Raw genomic sequence first — 27,896 nt, 5'->3', positions numbered from 1 at the left:
TTCCGATTTCTACGATTTTTAATTTCTTCGATGTCACCTCCTGATTTGGATGCTCCCCTGGTATCAGCTGGTAAATTTTTGGCAATTTTCTACTGAAATTTTCTTCCAAAATCAACCTAGTTTTTCGATGGCTAGTATCAGGAGAGCATGCAGCACAGGAGGTGACATTTTGAAAGTTGAAATCGGCGAAAAATGATTCACTGTACCAATTAAAAATTATTTTCTCTGAGGAAAATTTCCGATTTCTACGATTTTTAATTTCTTCGATGTCACCTCCTGATTTGGATGCTCCCCTGGTATCAGCTGGTAGATTTTTGGCAATTTTCTACTGAAATTTTCTTCCAAAATCAACCGGGATTTTCGTTGTCAGGTATCAGGAGAGCATGCAGAAAAGGAGGTGACATTTTGAAAGTTGAAATCGGCGAAAAATGATTCACTTTACCAATTAAAAATTATTTTCTCTGAGGAAAATTTCCGATTCCTACGATTTTTAATTTCTTCGATGTCACCTCCTGATTTGGATGCTCCCCTGGTATCAGCTGGTAGATTTTTGGCAATTTTCTACTGAAATTTTTTTCCAAAATCAACCGAGTTTTTCGATGGCTAGTATCAGGAGACCATGCAGAAAAGGAGGTGACATTTTGCAAGTTGAAATCGGCGAAAAACTGGTACACTTCACCAATTCAAAATTATTTTCTCTGAGGAAAATTTCCGATTTCTACGATTTTTAATTTCTTCGATGTCACCTCCTGATTTGGATGCTCCCCTGGTATCAGCTGGTAGATTTTTGGCAATTTTCTACTGAAATTTTCTTCCAAAATCAACCGAGTTTTTCGATGGCTAGTATCAGGAGAGCATGCAGTACAGGAGGTGACATTTTGCAAGTTGAAATCGGCGAAAAATGATTCACTGTACCAATTAAAAATTATTTTCTCTGAGGAAAATTTCCGATTTCTACGATTTTTAATTTCTTCGATGTCACCTCCTGATTTGGATGCTCCCCTGGTATCAGCTGGTAGATTTTTGGCAATTTTCTACTGAAATTTTCTTCCAAAATCAACCGAGTTTTTCGATGGCTAGTATCAGGAGAGCATGCAGCACAGGAGGTGACATTTTGCAAGTTAAAATCGGCGAAAAATGATTCACTTTACCAATTAAAAATTATTTTCCCTGAGGAAAATTTCCGATTTCTACGATTTTTAATTTCTTCGATGTCACCTCCTGATTTGGATGCTCCCCTGGTATCAGCTGGTAGATTTTTGGCAATTTTCTACTGAAATTTTCTTCCAAAATCAACCGAGTTTTTCGATGGCTAGTATCAGGAGAGCATGCAGCACAGGAGGTGACATTTTGCAAGTTAAAATCGGCGAAAAATGATTCACTTTAACAATTAAAAATTATTTTCTCTGAGGAAAATTTACGATTTCTACGATTTTTAATTTCTTCGATGTTACCTCCTGATTTGGATGCTCCCCTGGTATCAGCTGGTAGATTTTTGGCAATTTTCTACTGAAATTTTCTTCCAAAATCAACCGAGTTTTTCGATGGCTAGTATCAGGAGAGCATGCAGCACAGGAGGTGACATTTTGCAAGTTAAAATCGGCGAAAAATGATTCACTGTACCAATTAAAAATTATTTTCTCTGAGGAAAATTTCCGATTTCTACGATTTTTAATTTCTTCGATGTCACCTCCTGATTTGGATGCTCCCCTGGTATCAGCTGGTAGATTTTTGGCAATTTTCTACTGAAATTTTCTTCCAAAATCAACCGAGTTTTTCGATGGCTAGTATCAGGAGAGCATGCAGCACAGGAGGTGACATTTTGCAAGTTAAAATCGGCGAAAAATGATTCACTTCACCAATTAAAAATTATTTTCCCTGAGGAAAATTTCCGATTTCTACGATTTTTAATTTCTTCGATGTCACCTCCTGATTTGGATGCTCTCCTGGTATCAGCTGGTAGATTTTTGGCAATTTTCTACTGAAATTTTCTTCCAAAATCAACCGAGTTTTTCGAAATTTTACCATGTTTTACCATGGTAAAGCATGTGACATTTTGCAAGTTAAAATCGGCGAAAAATGATTCACTTTACCAATTCAAAATTATTTTCTCTGAGGAAAATTTCGGATTTCTACGATTTTTAATTTCTTCGATGTCACCTCCTGATTTGGATGCTCCCCTGGTATCAGCTGGTAGATTTTTGGCAATTTTCTACTGAAATTTTCTTCCAAAATCAACCGAGTTTTTCGATGGCTAGTATCAGGAGAGCATGCAGCACAGGAGGTGACATTTTGCAAGTTAAAATCGGCGAAAAATGATTCACTTTACCAATTAAAAATTATTTTCTCTGAGGAAAATTTCCGATTTCTACGATTTTTAATTTCTTCGATGTCACCTCCTGATTTGGATGCTCCCCTGGTATCAGCTGGTAGATTTTTGGCAATTTTCTACTGAAATTTTCTTCCAAAATCAACCGAGTTTTTCGATGGCTAGTATCAGGAGAGCATGCAGCACAGGAGGTGACATTTTGCAAGTTAAAATCGGCGAAAAATGATTCACTTTACCAATTAAAAATTATTTTCTCTGAGGAAAATTTCCGATTTCTACGATTTTTAATTTCTTCGATGTCACCTCCTGATTTGGATGCTCCCCTGGTATCAGCTGGTAGATTTTTGGCAATTTTCTACTGAAATTTTCTTCCAAAATCAACCGAGTTTTTCGATGGCTAGTATCAGGAGAGCATGCAGCACAGGAGGTGACATTTTGCAAGTTAAAATCGGCGAAAAATGATTCACTTCACCAATTAAAAATTATTTTCCCTGAGGAAAATTTCCGATTTCTACGATTTTTAATTTCTTCGATGTCACCTCCTGATTTGGATGCTCTCCTGGTATCAGCTGGTAGATTTTTGGCAATTTTCTACTGAAATTTTCTTCCAAAATCAACCGAGTTTTTCGAAATTTTACCATGTTTTACCATGGTAAAGCATGTGACATTTTGCAAGTTAAAATCGGCGAAAAATGATTCACTTTACCAATTCAAAATTATTTTCTCTGAGGAAAATTTCGGATTTCTACGATTTTTAATTTCTTCGATGTCACCTCCTGATTTGGATGCTCCCCTGGTATCAGCTGGTAGATTTTTGGCAATTTTCTACTGAAATTTTCTTCCAAAATCAACCGAGTTTTTCGATGGCTAGTATCAGGAGAGCATGCAGTACAGGAGGTGACATTTTGCAAGTTGAAATCGGCGAAAAATGATTCACTGTACCAATTAAAAATTATTTTCTCTGAGGAAAATTTCCGATTTCTACGATTTTTAATTTCTTCGATGTCACCTCCTGATTTGGATGCTCCCCTGGTATCAGCTGGTAGATTTTTGGCAATTTTCTACTGAAATTTTCTTCCAAAATCAACCGAGTTTTTCGATGGCTAGTATCAGGAGAGCATGCAGCACAGGAGGTGACATTTTGCAAGTTAAAATCGGCGAAAAATGATTCACTTTACCAATTAAAAATTATTTTCTCTGAGGAAAATTTCCGATTTCTACGATTTTTAATTTCTTCGATGTCACCTCCTGATTTGGATGCTCCCCTGGTATCAGCTGGTAGATTTTTGGCAATTTTCTACTGAAATTTTCTTCCAAAATCAACCGAGTTTTTCGATGGCTAGTATCAGGAGAGCATGCAGCACAGGAGGTGACATTTTGCAAGTTAAAATCGGCGAAAAATGATTCACTTTACCAATTAAAAATTATTTTCCCTGAGGAAAATTTCCGATTTCTACGATTTTTAATTTCTTCGATGTCACCTCCTGATTTGGATGCTCCCCTGGTATCAGCTGGTAGATTTTTGGCAATTTTCTACTGAAATTTTCTTCCAAAATCAACCGAGTTTTTCGATGGCTAGTATCAGGAGAGCATGCAGCACAGGAGGTGACATTTTGCAAGTTAAAATCGGCGAAAAATGATTCACTTTACCAATTAAAAATTATTTTCCCTGAGGAAAATTTCCGATTTCTACGATTTTTAATTTCTTCGATGTCACCTCCTGATTTGGATGCTCTCCTGGTATCAGTTGGTAGATTTTTGGCAATTTTCTACTGAAATTTTCTTCCAAAATCAACCGAGTTTTTCGAAATTTTACCATGTTTTACCATGGTAAAGCATGTGACATTTTGCAAGTTAAAATCGGCGAAAAATGATTCACTTTACCAATTCAAAATTATTTTCTCTGAGGAAAATTTCCGATTTCTACGACTTTTAATTTCTTCGATGTCACCTCCTGATTTGGATGCTCCCCTGGTATCAGCTGGTAGATTTTTGGCAATTTTCTACTGAAATTTTCTTCCAAAATCAACCGAGTTTTTCGATGGCTAGTATCATGAGAGCATGCAGCACAGGAGGTGACATTTTGCAAGTTAAAATCGGCGAAAAATGATTCACTTTACCAATTAAAAATTATTTTCCCTGAGGAAAATTTCCGATTTCTACGATTTTTAATTTCTTCGATGTCACCTCCTGATTTGGATGCTCCCCTGGTATCAGCTGGTAGATTTTTGGCAATTTTCTACTGAAATTTTCTTCCAAAATCAACCGAGTTTTTCGAAATTTTACCATGTCTTACCATGGTAAAGCATGCGACATTTTGCAAGTTAAAATCGGCGAAAAATGATTCACTTTACCAATTCAAAATTATTTTCTCTGAGGAAAATTTCCGATTTCTACGGCTTTTAATTTCTTCGATGTCACCTCCTGATTTGGATGCTCCCCTGGTATCAGCTGGTAGATTTTTGGCAATTTTCTACTGAAATTTTCTTCCAAAATCAACCGAGTTTTTCGATGGCTAGTATCAGGAGAGCATGCAGTACAGGAGGTGACATTTTGCAAGTTGAAATCGGCGAAAAATGATTCACTGTACCAATTAAAAATTATTTTCTCTGAGGAAAATTTCCGATTTCTACGATTTTTAATTTCTTCGATGTCACCTCCGGATTTGGATGCTCCCCTGGTATCAGCTGGTAGATTTTTGGCAATTTTCTACTGAAATTTTCTTCCAAAATCAACCGAGTTTTTCGATGGCTAGTATCAGGAGAGCATGCAGCACAGGAGGTGACATTTTGCAAGTTAAAATCGGCGAAAAATGATTCACTTTACCAATTAAAAATTATTTTCCCTGAGGAAAATTTCCGATTTCTACGATTTTTAATTTCTTCGATGTCACCTCCTGATTTGGATGCTCCCCTGGTATCAGCTGGTAAATTTTTGGCAAATTTCTACTGAAATTTTCTTCCAAAATCAACCGAGTTTTTCGATGGCTAGTATCAGGAGAGCATGCAGCACAGGAGGTGACATTTTGCAAGTTAAAATCGGCGAAAAATGATTCACTTTACCAATTAAAAATTATTTTCTCTGAGGAAAATTTCCGATTTCTACGATTTTTAATTTCTTCGATGTCACCTCCTGATTTGGATGCTCCCCTGGTATCAGCTGGTAGATTTTTGGCAAATTTCTACTAAAATTTTCTTCCAAAATCAACCGAGTTTTTCGATGGCTAGTATCAGGAGAGCATGCAGCACAGGAGGTGACATTTTGCAAGTTAAAATCGGCGAAAAATGATTCACTTTACCAATTCAAAATTATTTTCTCTGAGGAAAATTTCCGATTTCTACGATTTTTAATTTCTTCGATGTCATCTCCTGATTTGGATGCTCCCCTGGTATCAGCTGGTAAATTTTTGGCAATTTTCTACTGAAATTTTCTTCCAAAATCAACCGAGTTTTTCGATGGCTAGTATCAGGAGAGCATGCAGTACAGGAGGTGACATTTTGCAAGTTGAAATCGGCGAAAAATGATTCACTGTACCAATTAAAAATTATTTTCTCTGAGGAAAATTTCCGATTTCTACGATTTTTAATTTCTTCGATGTCACCTCCTGATTTGGATGCTCCCCTGGTATCAGCTGGTAGATTTTTGGCAATTTTCTACTGAAATTTTCTTCCAAAATCAACCGAGTTTTTCGATGGCTAGTATCAGGAGAGCATGCAGCACAGGAGGTGACATTTGGCAAGTTAAAATCGGCGAAAAATGATTCACTTTACCAATTCAAAATTATTTTCTCTGAGGAAAATTTCCGATTTCTACGATTTCTGATTTGGATGCTCCCCTGGTATCAGCTGGTAGATTTTTGGCAAATTTCTACTGAAATTTTCTTCCAAAATCAACCGAGTTTTTCGATGGCTAGTATCAGGAGAGCATGCAGCACAGGAGGTGACATTTTGCAAGTTAAAATCGGCGAAAAATGATTCACTTTACCAATTCAAAATTATTTTCTCTGAGGAAAATTTCCGATTTCTACGATTTTTAATTTCTTCGATGTCACCTCCTGATTTGGATGCTCCCCTGGTATCAGCTGGTAAATTTTTGGCAATTTTCTACTGAAATTTTCTTCCAAAATCAACCGGGATTTTCATTGTCAGGTATCAGGAGAGCATGCAGAAAAGGAGGTGACATTTTGCAAGTTAAAATCGGCGAAAACTGTTTCACTTTACCAATGAAAAATTATTTTCTCTGAGGAAAATTTCCGATTTCTACGATTTTTCATTTCTTCGATGTCACCTCCTGATTTGGATGCTCCCCTGGTATCAGCTGGTAAATTTTTGGCAATTTTCTACTGAAATTTTCTTCCAAAATCAACCGGGATTTTCGTTGTCAGGTATCAGGAGAGCATGCAGAAAAGGAAGTGACATTTTGAAAGTTGAAATCGGCGAAAAATGATTCACTTTACCAATTAAAATAATTTTCTCTGAGGAAAATTTCCGATTTCTACGATTTTTAATTTCTTCGATGTCACCTCCTGATTTGGATGCTCCCCTGGTATCAGCTGGTAGATTTTTGGCAATTTTCTACTGAAATTTTCTTCCAAAATCAACCGAGTTTTTCGATGGCTAGTATCAGGAGAGCATGCAGCACAGGAGGTGACATTTTGCAAGTTAAAATCGGCGAAAAATGATTCAATTTACCAATTAAAAATTATTTTCTCTGAGGAAAATTTCCGATTTCTACGATTTTTAATTTCTTCGATGTCACCTCCTGATTTGGATGCTCCCCTGGTATCAGCTGGTAGATTTTTGGCAAATTTCTACTGAAATTTTCTTCCAAAATCAACCGAGTTTTTCGATGGCTAGTATCAGGAGAGCATGCAGCACAGGAGGTGACATTTTGCAAGTTAAAATCGGCGAAAAATGATTCACTTTACCAATTAAAAATTATTTTCTCTGAGGAAAATTTCCGATTTCTACGATTTTTAATTTCTTCGATGTCACCTCCTGATTTGGATGCTCCCCTGGTATCAGCTGGTAGATTTTTGGCAAATTTCTACTGAAATTTTCTTCCAAAATCAACCGAGTTTTTCGATGGCTAGTATCAGGAGAGCATGCAGCACAGGAGGTGACATTTTGCAAGTTAAAATCGGCGAAAAATGATTCACTTTACCAATTAAAAATTATTTTCTCTGAGGAAAATTTCCGATTTCTACGATTTTTAATTTCTTCGATGTCACCTCCTGATTTGGATGCTCCCCTGGTATCAGCTGGTAGATTTTTGGCAAATTTCTACTGAAATTTTCTTCCAAAATCAACCGAGTTTTTCGATGGCTAGTATCAGGAGAGCATGCAGCACAGGAGGTGACATTTTGCAAGTTGAAATCGGCGAAAAATGATTCACTTTACCAATTAAAATAATTTTCTCTGAGGAAAATTTCCGATTTCTACGATTTTTAATTTCTTCGATGTCACCTCCTGATTTGGATGCTCCCCTGGTATCAGCTGGTAGATTTTTGGCAATTTTCTACTGAAATTTTCTTCCAAAATCAACCGAGTTTTTCGATGGCTAGTATCAGGAGAGCATGCAGCACAGGAGGTGACATTTTGCAAGTTAAAATCGGCGAAAAATGATTCAATTTACCAATTAAAAATTATTTTCTCTGAGGAAAATTTCCGATTTCTACGATTTTTAATTTCTTCGATGTCACCTCCTGATTTGGATGCTCCCCTGGTATCAGCTGGTAGATTTTTGGCAAATTTCTACTGAAATTTTCTTCCAAAATCAACCGAGTTTTTCGATGGCTAGTATCAGGAGAGCATGCAGCACAGGAGGTGACATTTTGCAAGTTAAAATCGGCGAAAAATGATTCACTTTACCAATTAAAAATTATTTTCTCTGAGGAAAATTTCCGATTTCTACGATTTTTAATTTCTTCGATGTCACCTCCTTATTTGGATGCTCCCCTGGTATCAACTGGTGGATTTTTGGCAATTTTCTGCTAAAATTTTCTTCCAAAATCAACCGGAATTTTCATTGTCAGGTATCAGGAGAGCATGCAGAAAAAAAGGTGACATTTTGCAAGTTAAAATCGGCGAAAAATGATTCACTTTACCAATTAAAAATTATTTTGTCTGAGGAAAATTTCCGATTTCTACGATTTTTAATTTCTTCGATGTCACCTCCTGATTTGGATGCTCCCCTGGTATCAGCTGGTAAATTTTTGGCAATTTTCTACTGAAATTTTCTTCCAAAATCAACCGGGATTTTCGTTGTCAGGTATCAGGAGAGCATGCAGCACAGGAGGTGACATTTTGCAAGTTAAAATCGGCGGAAAATGATTCACTTTACCAATTCAAAATTATTTTCTCTGAGGAAAATTTCCGATTTCTACGATTTTTAATTTCTTCGATGTCACCTCCTGATTTGGATGCTCCCCTGGTATCAGCTGGTAAATTTTTGGCAATTTTCTACTGAAATTTTCTTCCAAAATCAACCGAGTTTTTCGATGGCTAGTATCAGGAGACCATGCAGAAAAGGAGGTGACATTTTGCAAGTTAAAATCGGCGAAAAACTGGTTCACTTCACCAATTCAAAATTATTTTCTCTGAGGAAAATTTCCGATTTCTACGATTTTTAATTTCTTCGATGTCACCTCCTGATTTGGATGCTCCCCTGGTATCAGCTGGTAAATTTTTGGCAATTTTCTACTGAAATTTTCTTCCAAAATCAACCGGGATTTTCGTTGTCAGGTATCAGGAGAGCATGCAGAAAAGGAGGTGACATTTTGCAAGTTAAAATCGGCGAAAAATGATTCACTTCACCAATTAAAAATTATTTTCCCTGAGGAAAATTTCCGATTTCTACGATTTTTAATTTCTTCGATGTCACCTCCTGATTTGGATGCTCCCCTGGTATCAGCTGGTAGATTTTTGGCAATTTTCTACTGAAATTTTCTTCCAAAATCAACCGAGTTTTTCGATGGCTAGTATCAGGAGAGCATGCAGCACAGGAGGTGACATTTTGCAAGTTAAAATCGGCGAAAAATGATTCATTGTACCAATTAAAAATTATTTTCTCTGAGGAAAATTTCCGATTTCTACGATTTTTAATTTCTTCGATGTCACCTCCTGATTTGGATGCTCCCCTGGTATCAGCTGGTAGATTTTTGGCAAATTTCTACTGAAATTTTTTTCCAAAATCAACCGAGTTTTTCGATGGCTAGTATCAGGAGAGCATGCAGCACAGGAGGTGACATTTTGCAAGTTAAAATCGGCGAAAACTGTTTCACTTTACCAATGAAAAATTATTTTCTCTGAGGAAAATTTCCGATTTCTACGATTTTTAATTTCTTCGATGTCACCTCCTGATTTGGATGCTCCCCTGGTATCAGCTGGTAAATTTTTGGCAATTTTCTACTGAAATTTTCTTCCAAAATCAACCGAGTTTTTCGATGGCTAGTATCAGGAGAGCATGCAGCACAGGAGGTGACATTTTGAAAGTTGAAATCGGCGAAAAATGATTCACTGTACCAATTAAAAATTATTTTCTCTGAGGAAAATTTCCGATTTCTACGATTTTTAATTTCTTCGATGTCACCTCCTGATTTGGATGCTCCCCTGGTATCAGCTGGTAGATTTTTGGCAATTTTCTACTGAAATTTTCTTCCAAAATCAACCGGGATTTTCGTTGTCAGGTATCAGGAGAGCATGCAGAAAAGGAGGTGACATTTTGCAAGTTAAAATCGGCGAAAAATGATTCACTTCACCAATTAAAAATTATTTTCCCTGAGGAAAATTTCCGATTTCTACGATTTTTAATTTCTTCGATGTCACCTCCTGATTTGGATGCTCCCCTGGTATCAGCTGGTAGATTTTTGGCAATTTTCTACTGAAATTTTCTTCCAAAATCAACCGAGTTTTTCGATGGCTAGTATCAGGAGAGCATGCAGCACAGGAGGTGACATTTTGCAAGTTAAAATCGGCGAAAAATGATTCATTGTACCAATTAAAAATTATTTTCTCTGAGGAAAATTTCCGATTTCTACGATTTTTAATTTCTTCGATGTCACCTCCTGATTTGGATGCTCCCCTGGTATCAGCTGGTAGATTTTTGGCAAATTTCTACTGAAATTTTCTTCCAAAATCAACCGAGTTTTTCGATGGCTAGTATCAGGAGAGCATGCAGCACAGGAGGTGACATTTTGCAAGTTACAATCGGCGAAAACTGTTTCACTTTACCAATGAAAAATTATTTTCTCTGAGGAAAATTTCCGATTTCTACGATTTTTAATTTCTTCGATGTCACCTCCTGATTTGGATGCTCCCCTGGTATCAGCTGGTAAATTTTTGGCAATTTTCTACTGAAATTTTCTTCCAAAATCAACCTAGTTTTTCGATGGCTAGTATCAGGAGAGCATGCAGCACAGGAGGTGACATTTTGAAAGTTGAAATCGGCGAAAAATGATTCACTGTACCAATTAAAAATTATTTTCTCTGAGGAAAATTTCCGATTTCTACGATTTTTAATTTCTTCGATGTCACCTCCTGATTTGGATGCTCCCCTGGTATCAGCTGGTAGATTTTTGGCAATTTTCTACTGAAATTTTCTTCCAAAATCAACCGGGATTTTCGTTGTCAGGTATCAGGAGAGCATGCAGAAAAGGAGGTGACATTTTGAAAGTTGAAATCGGCGAAAAATGATTCACTTTACCAATTAAAAATTATTTTCTCTGAGGAAAATTTCCGATTTCTACGATTTTTAATTTCTTCGATGTCACCTCCTGATTTGGATGCTCCCCTGGTATCAGCTGGTAGATTTTTGGCAATTTTCTACTGAAATTTTTTTCCAAAATCAACCGAGTTTTTCGATGGCTAGTATCAGGAGACCATGCAGAAAAGGAGGTGACATTTTGCAAGTTGAAATCGGCGAAAAACTGGTACACTTCACCAATTCAAAATTATTTTCTCTGAGGAAAATTTCCGATTTCTACGATTTTTAATTTCTTCGATGTCACCTCCTGATTTGGATGCTCCCCTGGTATCAGCTGGTAGATTTTTGGCAATTTTCTACTGAAATTTTCTTCCAAAATCAACCGAGTTTTTCGATGGCTAGTATCAGGAGAGCATGCAGTACAGGAGGTGACATTTTGCAAGTTGAAATCGGCGAAAAATGATTCACTGTACCAATTAAAAATTATTTTCTCTGAGGAAAATTTCCGATTTCTACGATTTTTAATTTCTTCGATGTCACCTCCTGATTTGGATGCTCCCCTGGTATCAGCTGGTAGATTTTTGGCAATTTTCTACTGAAATTTTCTTCCAAAATCAATCGAGATTTTCGATGGCTAGTATCAGGAGAGCATGCAGCACAGGAGGTGACATTTTGCAAGTTAAAATCGGCGAAAAACTGGTTCACTTCACCAATTCAAAATTATTTTCTCTGAGGAAAATTTCCGATTTCTACGATTTTTAATTTCTTCGATGTCACCTCCTGATTTGGATGCTCCCCTGGTATCAGCTGGTAGATTTTTGGCAATTTTCTACTGAAATTTTCTTCCAAAATCAACCGAGTTTTTCGATGGCTAGTATCAGGAGAGCATGCAGCACAGGAGGTGACATTTTGCAAGTTAAAATCGGCGAAAAATGATTCACTTTACCAATTCAAAATTATTTTTTCTGAGGAAAATTTCCGATTTCTACGATTTTTAATTTCTTCGATGTCACCTCCTGATTTGGATGCTCCCCTGGTATCAGCTGGTAAATTTTTGGCAATTTTCTACTGAAATTTTCTTCCAAAATCAACCGAGTTTTTCGATGGCTAGTATCAGGAGACCATGCAGAAATGGAGGTGACATTTTGCAAGTTGAAATCGGCGAAAAACTAGTTCACTTCACCAATTCAAAATTATTTTCTCTGAGGAAAATTTCCGATTTCTACGATTTTTAATTTCTTCGATGTCACCTCCTGATTTGGATGCTCCCCTGGTATCAGCTGGTAGATTTTTGGAAATTTTCTACTGAAATTTTCTTCCAAAATCAACCGAGTTTTTCGATGGCTAGTATCAGGAGAGCATGCAGCACAGGAGGTGACATTTTGCAAGTTAAAATCGGCGAAAAATGATTCACTTTGCCAATTCAAAATTATTTTCTCCGAGGAAAATTTCCGATTTCTACGATTTTTAATTTCTTCGATGTCACCTCCTGATTTGGATGCTCCCCTGGTATCAGCTGGTAGATTTTTGGCAATTTTCTACTGAAATTTTCTTCCAAAATCAACCGAGTTTTTCGATGGCTATTATCAGGAGAGCATGCAGCACAGGAGGTGACATTTTGAAAGTTGAAATCGGCGAAAAATGATTCACTTTACCAATTAAAAATTATTTTCTCTGAGGAAAATTTCCGATTTCTACGATTTTTAATTTCTTCGATGTCACCTCCTGATTTGGATGCTCCCCTGGTATCAGCTGGTAGATTTTTGGCAATTTTCTACTGAAATTTTCTTCCAAAATCAACCGGGATTTCCGTTGTCAGGTATCAGGAGAGCATGCAGCACAGGAGGTGACATTTTGCAAGTTGAAATCGGCGAAAAATGATTCACTTTGCCAGTTCAAAATTATTTTCTCTGAGGAAAATTTCCGATTTCTACGATTTTTAATTTCTTCGATGTCACCTCCTGATTTGGATGCTCCCCTGGTATCAGCTGGTAGATTTTTGGCAATTTTCTACTGAAATTTTCTTCCAAAATCAACCGAGTTTTTCGATGGCTAGTATCAGGAGAGCATGCAGCACAGGAGGTGACATTTTGCAAGTTAAAATCGGCGAAAAATGATTCATTGTACCAATTAAAAATTATTTTCTCTGAGGAAAATTTCCGATTTCTACGATTTTTAATTTCTTCGATGTCACCTCCTGATTTGGATGCTCCCCTGGTATCAGCTGGTAGATTTTTGGCAAATTTCTACTGAAATTTTCTTCCAAAATCAACCGAGTTTTTCGATGGCTAGTATCAGGAGAGCATGCAGCACAGGAGGTGACATTTTGCAAGTTAAAATCGGCGAAAAATGATTCACTTTGCCAATTCAAAATTATTTTCTCCGAGGAAAATTTCCGATTTCTACGATTTTTAATTTCTTCGATGTCACCTCCTGATTTGGATGCTCCCCTGGTATCAGCTGGTAGATTTTTGGCAATTTTCTACTGAAATTTTCTTCCAAAATCAACCGAGTTTTTCGATGGCTATTATCAGGAGAGCATGCAGCACAGGAGGTGACATTTTGAAAGTTGAAATCGGCGAAAAATGATTCACTTTACCAATTAAAAATTATTTTCTCTGAGGAAAATTTCCGATTTCTACGATTTTTAATTTCTTCGATGTCACCTCCTGATTTGGATGCTCCCCTGGTATCAGCTGGTAGATTTTTGGCAATTTTCTACTGAAATTTTCTTCCAAAATCAACCGGGATTTCCGTTGTCAGGTATCAGGAGAGCATGCAGCACAGGAGGTGACATTTTGCAAGTTGAAATCGGAGAAAAATGATTCACTTTGCCAGTTCAAAATTATTTTCTCTGAGGAAAATTTCCGATTTCTACGATTTTTAATTTCTTCGATGTCACCTCCTGATTTGGATGCTCCCCTGGTATCAGCTGGTAGATTTTTGGCAATTTTCTACTGAAATTTTCTTCCAAAATCAACCGAGTTTTTCGATGGCTAGTATCAGGAGAGCATGCAGTACAGGAGGTGACATTTTGAAAGTTGAAATCGGCGAAAAATGATTCACTTTACCAATTAAAAATTATTTTCTCTGAGGAAAATTTCCGATTTCTACGATTTTTAATTTCTTCGATGTCACCTCCTGATTTGGATGCTCCCCTGGTATCAGCTGGTAGATTTTTGGCAATTTTCTACTGAAATTTTCTTCCAAAATCAACCGAGTTTTTCGATGGCTAGTATCAGGAGAGCATGCAGCACAGGAGGTGACATTTTGCAAGTTAAAATCGGCGAAAAATGATTCACTTTACCAATTAAAAATTATTTTCCCTGAGGAAAATTTCCGATTTCTACGATTTTTAATTTCTTCGATGTCACCTCCTGATTTGGATGCTCCCCTGGTATCAGCTGGTAGATTTTTGGCAATTTTCTACTGAAATTTTCTTCCAAAATCAACCGAGTTTTTCGATGGCTAGTATCAGGAGAGCATGCAGCACAGGAGGTGACATTTTGCAAGTTAAAATCGGCGAAAAATGATTCACTTTACCAATTAAAAATTATTTTCCCTGAGGAAAATTTCCGATTTCTACGATTTTTAATTTCTTCGATGTCACCTCCTGATTTGGATGCTCCCCTGGTATCAGTTGGTAGATTTTTGGCAATTTTCTACTGAAATTTTCTTCCAAAATCAACCGAGTTTTTCGAAATTTTACCATGTTTTACCATGGTAAAGCATGTGACATTTTGCAAGTTAAAATCGGCGAAAAATGATTCACTTTACCAATTCAAAATTATTTTCTCTGAGGAAAATTTCCGATTTCTACGACTTTTAATTTCTTCGATGTCACCTCCTGATTTGGATGCTCCCCTGGTATCAGCTGGTAGATTTTTGGCAATTTTCTACTGAAATTTTCTTCCAAAATCAACCGAGTTTTTCGATGGCTAGTATCAGGAGAGCATGCAGCACAGGAGGTGACATTTTGCAAGTTAAAATCGGCGAAAAATGATTCACTTTACCAATTAAAAATTATTTTCTCTGAGGAAAATTTCCGATTTCTACGATTTTTAATTTCTTCGATGTCACCTCCTGATTTGGATGCTCCCCTGGTATCAGCTGGTAGATTTTTGGCAATTTTCTACTGAAATTTTCTTCCAAAATCAACCGAGTTTTTCGAAATTTTACCATGTCTTACCATGGTAAAGCATGCGACATTTTGCAAGTTAAAATCGGCGAAAAATGATTCACTTTACCAATTCAAAATTATTTTCTCTGAGGAAAATTTCCGATTTCTACGGCTTTTAATTTCTTCGATGTCACCTCCTGATTTGGATGCTCCCCTGGTATCAGCTGGTAGATTTTTGGCAATTTTCTACTGAAATTTTCTTCCAAAATCAACCGGGATTTCCGTTGTCAGGTATCAGGAGAGCATGCAGCACAGGAGGTGACATTTTGCAAGTTGAAATCGGCGAAAAATGATTCACTTTGCCAGTTCAAAATTATTTTCTCTGAGGAAAATTTCCGATTTCTACGATTTTTAATTTCTTCGATGTCACCTCCTGATTTGGATGCTCCCCTGGTATCAGCTGGTAGATTTTTGGCAATTTTCTACTGAAATTTTCTTCCAAAATCAACCGAGTTTTTCGATGGCTAGTATCAGGAGAGCATGCAGCACAGGAGGTGACATTTTGCAAGTTAAAATCGGCGAAAAATGATTCATTGTACCAATTAAAAATTATTTTCTCTGAGGAAAATTTCCGATTTCTACGATTTTTAATTTCTTCGATGTCACCTCCTGATTTGGATGCTCCCCTGGTATCAGCTGGTAGATTTTTGGCAAATTTCTACTGAAATTTTCTTCCAAAATCAACCGAGTTTTTCGATGGCTAGTATCAGGAGAGCATGCAGCACAGGAGGTGACATTTTGCAAGTTAAAATCGGCGAAAAATGATTCACTTTGCCAATTCAAAATTATTTTCTCCGAGGAAAATTTCCGATTTCTACGATTTTTAATTTCTTCGATGTCACCTCCTGATTTGGATGCTCCCCTGGTATCAGCTGGTAGATTTTTGGCAATTTTCTACTGAAATTTTCTTCCAAAATCAACCGAGTTTTTCGATGGCTATTATCAGGAGAGCATGCAGCACAGGAGGTGACATTTTGAAAGTTGAAATCGGCGAAAAATGATTCACTTTACCAATTAAAAATTATTTTCTCTGAGGAAAATTTCCGATTTCTACGATTTTTAATTTCTTCGATGTCACCTCCTGATTTGGATGCTCCCCTGGTATCAGCTGGTAGATTTTTGGCAATTTTCTACTGAAATTTTCTTCCAAAATCAACCGGGATTTCCGTTGTCAGGTATCAGGAGAGCATGCAGCACAGGAGGTGACATTTTGCAAGTTGAAATCGGAGAAAAATGATTCACTTTGCCAGTTCAAAATTATTTTCTCTGAGGAAAATTTCCGATTTCTACGATTTTTAATTTCTTCGATGTCACCTCCTGATTTGGATGCTCCCCTGGTATCAGCTGGTAGATTTTTGGCAATTTTCTACTGAAATTTTCTTCCAAAATCAACCGAGTTTTTCGATGGCTAGTATCAGGAGAGCATGCAGTACAGGAGGTGACATTTTGAAAGTTGAAATCGGCGAAAAATGATTCACTTTACCAATTAAAAATTATTTTCTCTGAGGAAAATTTCCGATTTCTACGATTTTTAATTTCTTCGATGTCACCTCCTGATTTGGATGCTCCCCTGGTATCAGCTGGTAGATTTTTGGCAATTTTCTACTGAAATTTTCTTCCAAAATCAACCGAGTTTTTCGATGGCTAGTATCAGGAGAGCATGCAGCACAGGAGGTGACATTTTGCAAGTTAAAATCGGCGAAAAATGATTCACTTTACCAATTAAAAATTATTTTCCCTGAGGAAAATTTCCGATTTCTACGATTTTTAATTTCTTCGATGTCACCTCCTGATTTGGATGCTCCCCTGGTATCAGCTGGTAGATTTTTGGCAATTTTCTACTGAAATTTTCTTCCAAAATCAACCGAGTTTTTCGATGGCTAGTATCAGGAGAGCATGCAGCACAGGAGGTGACATTTTGCAAGTTAAAATCGGCGAAAAATGATTCACTTTACCAATTAAAAATTATTTTCCCTGAGGAAAATTTCCGATTTCTACGATTTTTAATTTCTTCGATGTCACCTCCTGATTTGGATGCTCCCCTGGTATCAGTTGGTAGATTTTTGGCAATTTTCTACTGAAATTTTCTTCCAAAATCAACCGAGTTTTTCGAAATTTTACCATGTTTTACCATGGTAAAGCATGTGACATTTTGCAAGTTAAAATCGGCGAAAAATGATTCACTTTACCAATTCAAAATTATTTTCTCTGAGGAAAATTTCCGATTTCTACGACTTTTAATTTCTTCGATGTCACCTCCTGATTTGGATGCTCCCCTGGTATCAGCTGGTAGATTTTTGGCAATTTTCTACTGAAATTTTCTTCCAAAATCAACCGAGTTTTTCGATGGCTAGTATCAGGAGAGCATGCAGCACAGGAGGTGACATTTTGCAAGTTAAAATCGGCGAAAAATGATTCACTTTACCAATTAAAAATTATTTTCTCTGAGGAAAATTTCCGATTTCTACGATTTTTAATTTCTTCGATGTCACCTCCTGATTTGGATGCTCCCCTGGTATCAGCTGGTAGATTTTTGGCAATTTTCTACTGAAATTTTCTTCCAAAATCAACCGAGTTTTTCGAAATTTTACCATGTCTTACCATGGTAAAGCATGCGACATTTTGCAAGTTAAAATCGGCGAAAAATGATTCACTTTACCAATTCAAAATTATTTTCTCTGAGGAAAATTTCCGATTTCTACGGCTTTTAATTTCTTCGATGTCACCTCCTGATTTGGATGCTCCCCTGGTATCAGCTGGTAGATTTTTGGCAATTTTCTACTGAAATTTTCTTCCAAAATCAACCGAGTTTTTCGATGGCTAGTATCAGGAGAGCATGCAGTACAGGAGGTGACATTTTGCAAGTTGAAATCGGCGAAAAATGATTCACTGTACCAATTAAAAATTATTTTCTCTGAGGAAAATTTCCGATTTCTACGATTTTTAATTTCTTCGATGTCACCTCCGGATTTGGATGCTCCCCTGGTATCAGCTGGTAGATTTTTGGCAATTTTCTACTGAAATTTTCTTCCAAAATCAACCGAGTTTTTCGATGGCTAGTATCAGGAGAGCATGCAGCACAGGAGGTGACATTTTGCAAGTTAAAATCGGCGAAAAATGATTCACTTTACCAATTAAAAATTATTTTCCCTGAGGAAAATTTCCGATTTCTACGATTTTTAATTTCTTCGATGTCACCTCCTGATTTGGATGCTCCCCTGGTATCAGCTGGTAAATTTTTGGCAAATTTCTACTGAAATTTTCTTCCAAAATCAACCGAGTTTTTCGATGGCTAGTATCAGGAGAGCATGCAGCACAGGAGGTGACATTTTGCAAGTTAAAATCGGCGAAAAATGATTCACTTTACCAATTAAAAATTATTTTCTCTGAGGAAAATTTCCGATTTCTACGATTTTTAATTTCTTCGATGTCACCTCCTGATTTGGATGCTCCCCTGGTATCAGCTGGTAGATTTTTGGCAAATTTCTACTAAAATTTTCTTCCAAAATCAACCGAGTTTTTCGATGGCTATTATCAGGAGAGCATGCAGCACAGGAGGTGACATTTTGAAAGTTGAAATCGGCGAAAAATGATTCACTTTACCAATTAAAAATTATTTTCTCTGAGGAAAATTTCCGATTTCTACGATTTTTAATTTCTTCGATGTCACCTCCTGATTTGGATGCTCCCCTGGTATCAGCTGGTAGATTTTTGGCAATTTTCTACTGAAATTTTCTTCCAAAATCAACCGGGATTTCCGTTGTCAGGTATCAGGAGAGCATGCAGCACAGGAGGTGACATTTTGCAAGTTGAAATCGGCGAAAAATGATTCACTTTGCCAGTTCAAAATTATTTTCTCTGAGGAAAATTTCCGATTTCTACGATTTTTAATTTCTTCGATGTCACCTCCTGATTTGGATGCTCCCCTGGTATCAGCTGGTAGATTTTTGGCAATTTTCTACTGAAATTTTCTTCCAAAATCAACCGGGATTTTCGTTGTCAGGTATCAGGAGAGCATGCAGAAAAGGAGGTGACATTTTGCAAGTTGAAATCGGCGGAAAATGATTCACTTTGCCAATTCAAAATTATTTTCTCCGAGGAAAATTTCCGATTTCTACGATTTTTAATTTCTTCGATGTCACCTCCTGATTTGGATGCTCCCCTGGTATCAGCTGGTAGATTTTTGGCAATTTTCTACTGAAATTTTCTTCCAAAATCAACCGAGTTTTTCGATGGCTAGTATCAGGAGAGCATGCAGTACAGGAGGTGACATTTTGCAAGTTGAAATCGGCGAAAAATGATTCACTTTACCAATTAAAAATTATTTTCTCTGAGGAAAATTTCCGATTTCTACGATTTTTAATTTCCTCGATGTCACCTCCTGATTTGGATGCTCCCCTGGTATCAACTGGTAGATTTTTGGCAATTTTCTACTGAAATTTTCTTCCACAATCAATCTGATTTTACGATAGCTAGTATCAGGAGAGCATGCAGAAAAGGAGGTGACATTTTGCAAGTTGAAATCGGCGGAAAATGATTCACTTTGCCAATTCAAAATTATTTTCTCCGAGGAAAATTTCCGATTTCTACGATTTTTAATTTCTTCGATGTCACCTCCTGATTTGGATGCTGCCCTGGTATCAGCTGGTAGATTTGTGGCAATTTTCTACTGAAATTTTCTTCCAAAATCAACCGAGTTATTCGATGGCTAGTATCAGAAGAGCATGCAGCACAGGAGGTGACATTTTGCAAGTTGAAATCGGCGAAAAATGATTCACTTTACCAATTCAAAATTATTTTCTCTGAGGAAAATTTCCGATTTCTACGATTTTTTATTTCTTCGATGTTACCTCTTGATTTGGATGCTCCCCTGGTATCAGCTGATAAATTTTAGGCAATTTTCTACTGAAATTTTCTTCCAAAATCAACCGGGATTTTCGTTGTCAGGTATCAGGAGAGCAGGCTGTGTAACATTTTCGGTGCTGGTTAAGTTTAAAAAATGTGATATATTTTTACAAACACAAACTCCTTAAGCCACAGAAAAACTATATTGAAATACACAGTTTTCTTCACATTATGTTGTTTTATTTGGCTTTACATTGTTGCTGCGCGCTATATTGCACACCACTACTTTCTTCTTTTCCTTCCGTTCATTTTCGTTTTCTTCTTCTTCTTCTTTTACAAGCGTGTACAAATGGGAGAGAAGACAATTGTAGTGGTGTTTTGGAGGAGGTTTTATGACAAACACTTTTCTCAGTAGTAGTGAAAGTTTTGTATACAGTTCAAAATCAGTTTACACAAAAAGAAAAGAAACACGGCTTCACTTTTACACGCAAACAACTGACAGAACATAAGGTGTAGTAGTGTTACACGCTCGCACATATACAAGTACACCTATTTTAGTATTTCGTATCGCTCGCTCTCCTTCTTTCTCACTTCCGTTGGTCGCTTAGTTACATATTCGCAGCCTAGTTTGAGTGTGTGTTGCTGTGTATTTTTATATGTGTGTCCTTTCGTTACTAAACGTCAAAAGTGACAACTGTAGTAGGGTGGTGTGAGTGTGTACTTGTCTATTCATTTTGAGAAAATGATGCTTAGCAGTGGTACATAACCTTACATTCAAACAAACCGTTAGCAAGCGATACATTTCGTCCGGTGTACGAGGAGCATAAAAATAAAACAAACTATTACAAACCCATACACACTTCATTTGATTGATTCGTGTGCGTGAGTACGAGCGTTCTGTAGTCAAGAAAAAATGTAGCCTACTTCGTTTACATGCAGTATGACTTGTGATGGAACCGCGTTTCTGTTTCCTGTTGTATGGTACCGTCCGCTCTTTTTAATGTGTGGTTTTTTTGTTGCCTTTTCTTTTTCTTTCTTTTTTGTATAAGTTATATAAATGTACTTGTATATATGTTGGGTTTTCTTCTTCTTTTTCTTCCCCTTTTCTCGCTTTTTTTCCTCTTTCTTTTTCTTCTCTTACAAACTACAAAATTCACATTCGCACACATACACACAGCTTAGCTTAGCTTTATCTAACTTTTACTGTTCGCCATTTTGAAATCTTCTTTTAGCGTCGTTATGTATGTTTTTCATCTTCTCTATTTCTGTCGTTTAAAAGTGTTTTCGCTTAATTCACTCGTAAAGGAAGAACAAAAGTTGGAAAAAAAACCAAAATTGATATTAAGATAGGATAAAAGGACGATTTGTCATATGCCAAAAAGGTCGAATAAACTATGAAAAAGACTTATACACAGAGATGATTATGATAATGCGGCGGATTGTTTCCGGCTTTTTGCTTTCTTTTCTCCGAAGTAGACACCACTTGAACACCTCTAGGTGTGGTTGTGATCATAGGATCTCGTATTAAGTACCAAAAGCAACGGTTTTCTCTTGTTTCCCTGCATCGGTTTCCTCTCTGCCCTTCTTTCTACCCTACAGCAGCATCTTCAAGTATCAGTTCCGAAGAAAAGTGTACACTCAAACAAACTGAAACTCTTTAAAAGCACCAATGAAACCGATCATTACATGGCAGAAACGAAATGATGATTTAATGTAAAACAAAAAACGATAACGATAAATTAACAGTGAGAGATGAGGCAAAAGAAGCATATTTACACAAACAAAACGGGAGGTAAATTAAAAAAATCAAGAAAATAGGAAAACCATAATGAAAATCCTTATTCTCACCCTGTCCAGCTACTCCTTTCTCAACACTCAGTACGAGTTTGCAAACAGATAAAGATAAATGATTTATATTTTTAAATTATTAAAAACCAAACAAACAAACAAAACGAACACAACATCACTAAATGAACTAGAGCACGGTACGTACGGTCCTTTCTTCATCTCGTGCATCTGACTTTTGTCTGCCCTTCAGTAAATAAAACACTCTTACGCTTTTTACGGGTTGTATCAGTTAAATAAAAGACAGAAAAAGGTGCTAATCTTGCTACGAAAGTAGTACTTGAAACAAAAACATAATCCAACTTTTCTTCGCAATCCCCAAATAATATCATCGAATAGCTTCAAGCGCATAAGAAGCACAAAAGAATTCGTTTCACAATACACAGAAAGCATGGAAGAAACACCAACTATCTGACAGATTTAGTAAACTTATAAACTGATTCCAACACTCGTTTTCTCTCGTGCCTGCTTCCCATTCTATGGCGTTCTTTTTTTCTCCCCTATCTAAAACAGACCACGTTCCTTCTTTAGCTTCGTTTGCTTCCAGGCAGGCAGCTGATCGTACTCCGGTTTGGTTAGGCCGAGCGCCTCGGGATAGTCTAGTTCGTGTAGGTATAGCTCGAGCTTGGTGGGATCGACACCTTCCGGTAGGGGACGTTCGAGCAGTACGGCCAGCGGATACTCCTTGCGGGACAACAGCGATAGACTGTCGTAGATGGGTTGCGGTGTCGATTTACGACCATCCTAAAATGAAGTAAATGCGGACGCAATTAGCAAGGAATAGATTTGTTAGATTACTTAGAATACATGAAGGAGGATTGGGACGAATTATTTAGATATAAGGGAGGCGGCACATCGATTGAAAAGCAGAAGTTGTTAAGAACAACGCGTAACAACAACAACAAAAAACAGGGAAAGCTAGCTTTTACTTTACGAACGAACGATCGGTGATGAAGAACTGCGATATATTGGTAGCATGTTAAACGGTTCTGGGAAAATGATTCATTACACATCGACAGCGATGTACAGTGGTGTTCTAAATAATGTTCAAGGTTTTTGTAAATCCAACGGCAAAAGATATCGTTCCAATCACCCAAGATCTCGGGCTTGGAGTCTTGTCTTGCAAAGCACCTTACTCGTTTAGAAGCGCCTAACCAATCAGGCCTTTTTTTAGTGCAAGAGGTTTTTTGCTCCGGTGTGCCTCGTAGTCGAGTTCACCTCGTAGTCGAATGCTCCTCGTCCACCAAGAAAATTCCCCATATGAAGAGAATACATGCCTCGAATACTAATACACTTCTACAGTCGAAGATATATTATTTACGAAAGCGCCTCGTAGGACCTCATCAATCGAAAAACTTCTTTGTCTAAGGGACCTGCACTTGTTCGACCTGAAGACATCATAGTCCCCAACGTCATGCTTTTCAGGTTCAACCATCGATCGGTTCTATTGCATCTAATAGGGAACCTCGCAGTAAATGGATAAACTTCTTAGTCGAAGGAACCTTTTCATCCAACAGATGAGACCTCGTTTTCTGGAAGATCTGTAGCACTAATACAGCTCGTAATCGATGGACCCTGATGCACCAAAGGCCCTTCAAGCTCATGTCAAATAAACGAACATACCTCGAATACTAATACATTTCCACAGTCGAAAAGATATCATCTACTAAGGGTCCTCGCAGTAGGAGATTTCTCATCATGCAATATGCATGTAGTTAGCCGTCGAAGATGACACATCTACCAAGGGACCTTATTATTGATTGGGCTTTATATTGCAAGAGTCCTGCTCAAAAAGTTTGAGAGGTTTTTTTTCGGATTTGGATGTTGCTAGAACTCCCCCAAACTTATTCTAACTGAAGTCATGCTTTTGAGGTTCAAAGATGTTCCACTGCTATTATTTTGAACACTACTGTACACATACTGCAATCGACGAAAAGGGCACAGACATGAAGGGTATAAACGTTGGCATGTATGTGACACGATATCAACACGAAAAGCACATTGAAGCTTGTTTCAATCGGATAAGCTTACCAAACGTAATTGCCTGCATCAGGAAGATTTCAGTAAGCCCTTACGCGGTGTCTACGTGTGACCGTTTATACAAACCTTGTACGGAGAAACTAAAGCACGATTGGTTCTACTCAAGTGGGCGGACCAAGAGAGAGATAGAGAGAAAGAGAGACCAGAAAACCCGTTTTTGACCTACCTGCACGTTAATTTCTGCTACATCGTCCCGCTCGGTCCACTCCGGGAACATGGCAATGAATTCGAGCGGTTCCAGCCCAGCCCAAACGACGAACCCATTCACGAGGTCATGCGAGATTATCGCTTCCTGATGCTCCTGCTGCTCCACAGTGGACGACGCCGGTGGATCATACGGCTTTGCATCAACCTCATCAATCCCCTCGTCGTTCCCATTCTCATCGATGACCGTAGCGGAAGTGAGTCGAGCAGGCGCTACATGTCCATTCCCATTCATCACACGATCACCGCCCTGCTGCTGCTGCTTCGCCTTCCAGTACGAAACGGCCGTTTCCATCGCGACACGTCGTTCCACCTGCCAACGATTCTCACCCGACCGGTTACTATCAAAGCTGCTGTGGTTCGTCTCACCACCACTACCACTATCGCTGCCCGACTCATCCCCATTCGGCCACCAACCCTGCCACAACCACAGCACGTGTCCATTGTCGATAAGGAAGATTGTCGGTTGCCGAGCGGAGTAAAGATCCTCCTGCCGGAATGGATACGCCGTCGGACGATCCTTTGCACGAAGCGCACACTGGAGTTCTGTACCCTCAAAGTTCCCGTTGTTGATGCTTGTGAGGTGGAAGATGCGTGGCGTAAAGTCGTAGTTTTGCTCCGAACCGAGCAAACTGTGATAATGGTGACGATTTTGACCACCAACAGCATCGAAAAATTCGCTCGTCTCATGACCCTCATCCACAACGGAGGAACTCAAATTGGAAAGCGTCTCGTCGAACAGCTCCGGACTCTTTTGTTCGAGCACCAAGCGAACCACATTAGCCGCCACTTCCTTCGCGTGTGGCAGTGCCTTACATCCCTGCCAGAGCAACACTCTTCCACGCTCGCCGTGCACCAAAAGCATCGTGGCCCGGGAACGCAACTGTCTCATACTGCATCCTTCCACCTCCGTACACATCGTTTCCTCGTCGAAATTGCCCGTAATCATGTACAGACGCCATCCGCTCTTCGGCACACGCTTACTTCGGTGAATGAACATAACCTTGAATAGTCGCACAAAAGCGGCCGTCTCTTGTCCTTGGGCAACACGCACCTGCGAACCCTTTTCCTTGTCCAGTTCGACCGTGAGCAGTGCGGCAGCACCCTTCTCGTTCGCTGACGCATCCTTACCATGCCAGCAGAAGTAAGCGCACCGGTCTCGTCCAACCACGGTACTACGGTTAGACACCTTGCCACTTAGCTCACGCACCGTCACACTAATCTGATACATCCAGCGCACGGTGTAGCTTTCGTCAGCGTAAAAATGTCCCTGCGATGTACCATCGATCTCCTTGTACTCGTACTCATCGATTTCCCACTGCGTGACGGATGTTGTGCGTACATCGAAGTGACGCATCGAGTCCTGATCGTAGTAGAAATCACCTCGTCCAAGGTTGGAGTTCTCTAGCACCAGGTTCGGTTCATGGTATGGTTCGTTCCCGCGGTAAAGTTGATTGCCGTCCAGCGGCTTAATTTCCGCACCAAGTGGAGTCGACCCGTCACCATTACCGCAATCCTCACGGAAGTGAACCGTCACGTCCGGCCAATCGAGGAACTTCTCGCGAAACAGTACCGTTTCCATGTGTTGCGTTACGCGCGCAACCAAACACCATTCCGGTCGATTGTTTCCCACTTTAGACAGGCGTCTTGCATCACGCTGACGATCACCAGCCAATTCCGAGAAGTTGAGCGGATTTAGCTGACATTCCTCGTAGCTGTAACTTCCACCGTACAGTTCCTGGGCCAACCTCAAGGCGGCTCGTTTACCCTCAGTCGGAGCATTCTTGCCACTCCACACGTACATTTCCGATCCAAAATCAAACACCAGCACCTTCCGAGGGTCGAGCATCGCAATTTTTGGAATCGCACCCCAATACTCCTCCACCGGGACCAATGCATCATCCTCGAACTCGTACACCATGTTCGTCTCGATCAGACACGACTCGAACAGCTCGTCCTCATCGGCATGCCCGGAATCGCAAACCTCCGTCCCTTCATCCTCCTGTCCACGTCCGAGCAGCTTCCAGAATTCGCGTGCCTGCCGTCCAGCACCACTGCTAGCTCCATCGCTTAGCAGCGTCACGCTGGTCGCCCCACAACCAAGATCCTTGTCGCGCACGATCTGATCACAGATTTCTTTGCAGCGCGATCGCTCGATCACGTTGGCATACTGGCCGAGAAAGGCGAACAGCCGATCGGCTGTGACGAGGATGAAGCAATCGCCCCGATTCACCGAGCGGGCCACCGGTTCTACCAGGCGCGTCTGCGCATGCCGACGGCCCTTCACCTGCAGCAACATCAGCGGTTTGTACGGGACAAACGACTGATTCAGCGGCAGCGAGCTAGACTTGAGACTGACCGATTTGAAATCTTCAACGGACGCTAAGCCGGCTAGCGCTTCTACGGCCAGATTGCTACTTTTGGCAACTAGAGTGGGGGAATTAATGAGGGATGAAAGGAGAGAAAGAGAGAAAAAACACAAAGAAAAGGCAAGGCGACACAAGCGGCAGGATCGCCACCATGCCAGCCAGCCCAGGTTAGCCATTTGGGACACAAAACAACGGTGTAACATTCATTGGTTAAAGGGGGGAGGGCGGGGAGGGGGAAGGGGGAATGTGCATTGAGAAGATAGAGCTGGGGATGCAGCGCGGCGGTTAAGCACAGCAAGCTCCAACACATCACCCTTTTTCGGAGATTCTTTCCCTAGTGGAAGGATTCCATCTAATATAGGCGGATGTTCGAAACTACTATTGCTGCAAAGCTCGCACAAGCTCGCACAGACACGCACACACACATGCACACACACACACACACACGCACGCTAGTTCACACTCAAGGTACTCAAGGGTGGTGGTAGATTCAATCCAAAATCAATCTCAACCGATCACTTACTTGCTTCAAGTTTAAGTCTTCGCATCTCCTTGTCGGCGATACCGGTCTTAATTTCGGTATACTCCGTCTGCAGGTCATCACGGGCGGCCAGTGTCTTCAGCGGATTACGCGACATTGCACGCCGTCCCCGGGGTCCCTGTACCACCTTCTTGTGGGACAGCTTCTCGCCGGTGGTCTTCAGTGTATCGAGATCCCCGATCATAACATCGGTACTGTTACTCATCATCGTACTGCTGCTGCTGCTGTTAATGCTGTTACTGGTCATGATCGTGCTCGAGAACCCGGTACCACCGTTCGTTGGTGCTGCCGTGACCTTCCCGAAGAACGAACCGAAACTTTCGTCATCCAGCTTCGGAATGGCGACCTTCGAACCGGTCGCATGCGTTTTGAGATCACCGGTCGGTACACCTGGCACACTGATGCTACGTTTCATAAGACTTTCGACGACTCGGTGTTGCTGCTGTTGGCTTTGCTGTTGCTGGAACAGGGCCGGAGCGGGACTAGAAAATTGTTGTGCCGGAACACTGGTGGGTCTGCTGCCGAATGCAGGTGCCGCCGGCAGCTGCTGTTGCGGTTGTCCATACACGGTGGATGAGGTGACCACGGAGGACACCATCATCGAGGGACTTTTCGAGAGTCCGAGCTGCGGTGGGTTAACACTGCGGAACACATTCATGGCGGGTGATTGCTTCGTGTCCGACTTGATGAACGGTAGTTTGGGTGATTTCGTGGCTGCCATGCGGCCCGCCACGGTGAAGTTGGTCGCATCGGAGAGTTCTGCAAGAGCAAGGATCAATGTTATCAAATTAGCGTTTTTTTTTTCTTCACTAGAAACCACTAATAAGCATCCGTCTACTT

At 39.5% G+C, this 27,896-nt stretch overlaps 3 protein-coding genes across 6 annotated transcripts in view; 1 reads left to right on the top strand and 2 right to left on the bottom strand.

Annotated features, from left to right (window-relative positions):
- Positions 1 to 27,896, top strand: part of LOC126562971 (eukaryotic translation initiation factor 4E1) — a 436,138-nt gene that overhangs the window by 274,397 nt on the left and 133,845 nt on the right. The window lies entirely within an intron of this gene.
- LOC126563070 (protein lethal(2)essential for life-like) overlaps positions 1 to 27,896 on the bottom strand; it is a 566,897-nt gene that overhangs the window by 490,790 nt on the left and 48,211 nt on the right. The gene's annotated exons all lie outside the window — the stretch shown is intronic.
- Positions 22,406 to 27,896, bottom strand: part of LOC126561295 (supervillin) — a 137,323-nt gene continuing 131,832 nt past the window's right edge. For all 4 annotated transcript variants that reach the window (XM_050217339.1, XM_050217340.1, XM_050217338.1 and 1 more), the window contains 3 exons: positions 27,039 to 27,815; positions 24,109 to 26,573; positions 22,406 to 22,646 (listed from right to left, as the gene is read on the bottom strand). In XM_050217339.1, coding sequence (XP_050073296.1) covers positions 22,407 to 22,646; positions 24,109 to 26,573; positions 27,039 to 27,815 — 3,482 coding nt within the window. In that variant the 3' untranslated portion in view covers position 22,406. The remainder of the gene's footprint in view (positions 22,647 to 24,108; positions 26,574 to 27,038; positions 27,816 to 27,896) is intronic.

Source organism: Anopheles maculipalpis, chromosome 3RL (genome assembly GCF_943734695.1).
Source record: "Anopheles maculipalpis chromosome 3RL, idAnoMacuDA_375_x, whole genome shotgun sequence".
In the NCBI taxonomy this organism is placed as follows: domain Eukaryota; kingdom Metazoa; phylum Arthropoda; class Insecta; order Diptera; family Culicidae; genus Anopheles; species Anopheles maculipalpis.
Note: the sequence above shows the minus strand (reverse complement) of the source record. Positions and strands in the feature narration are given on the sequence as shown.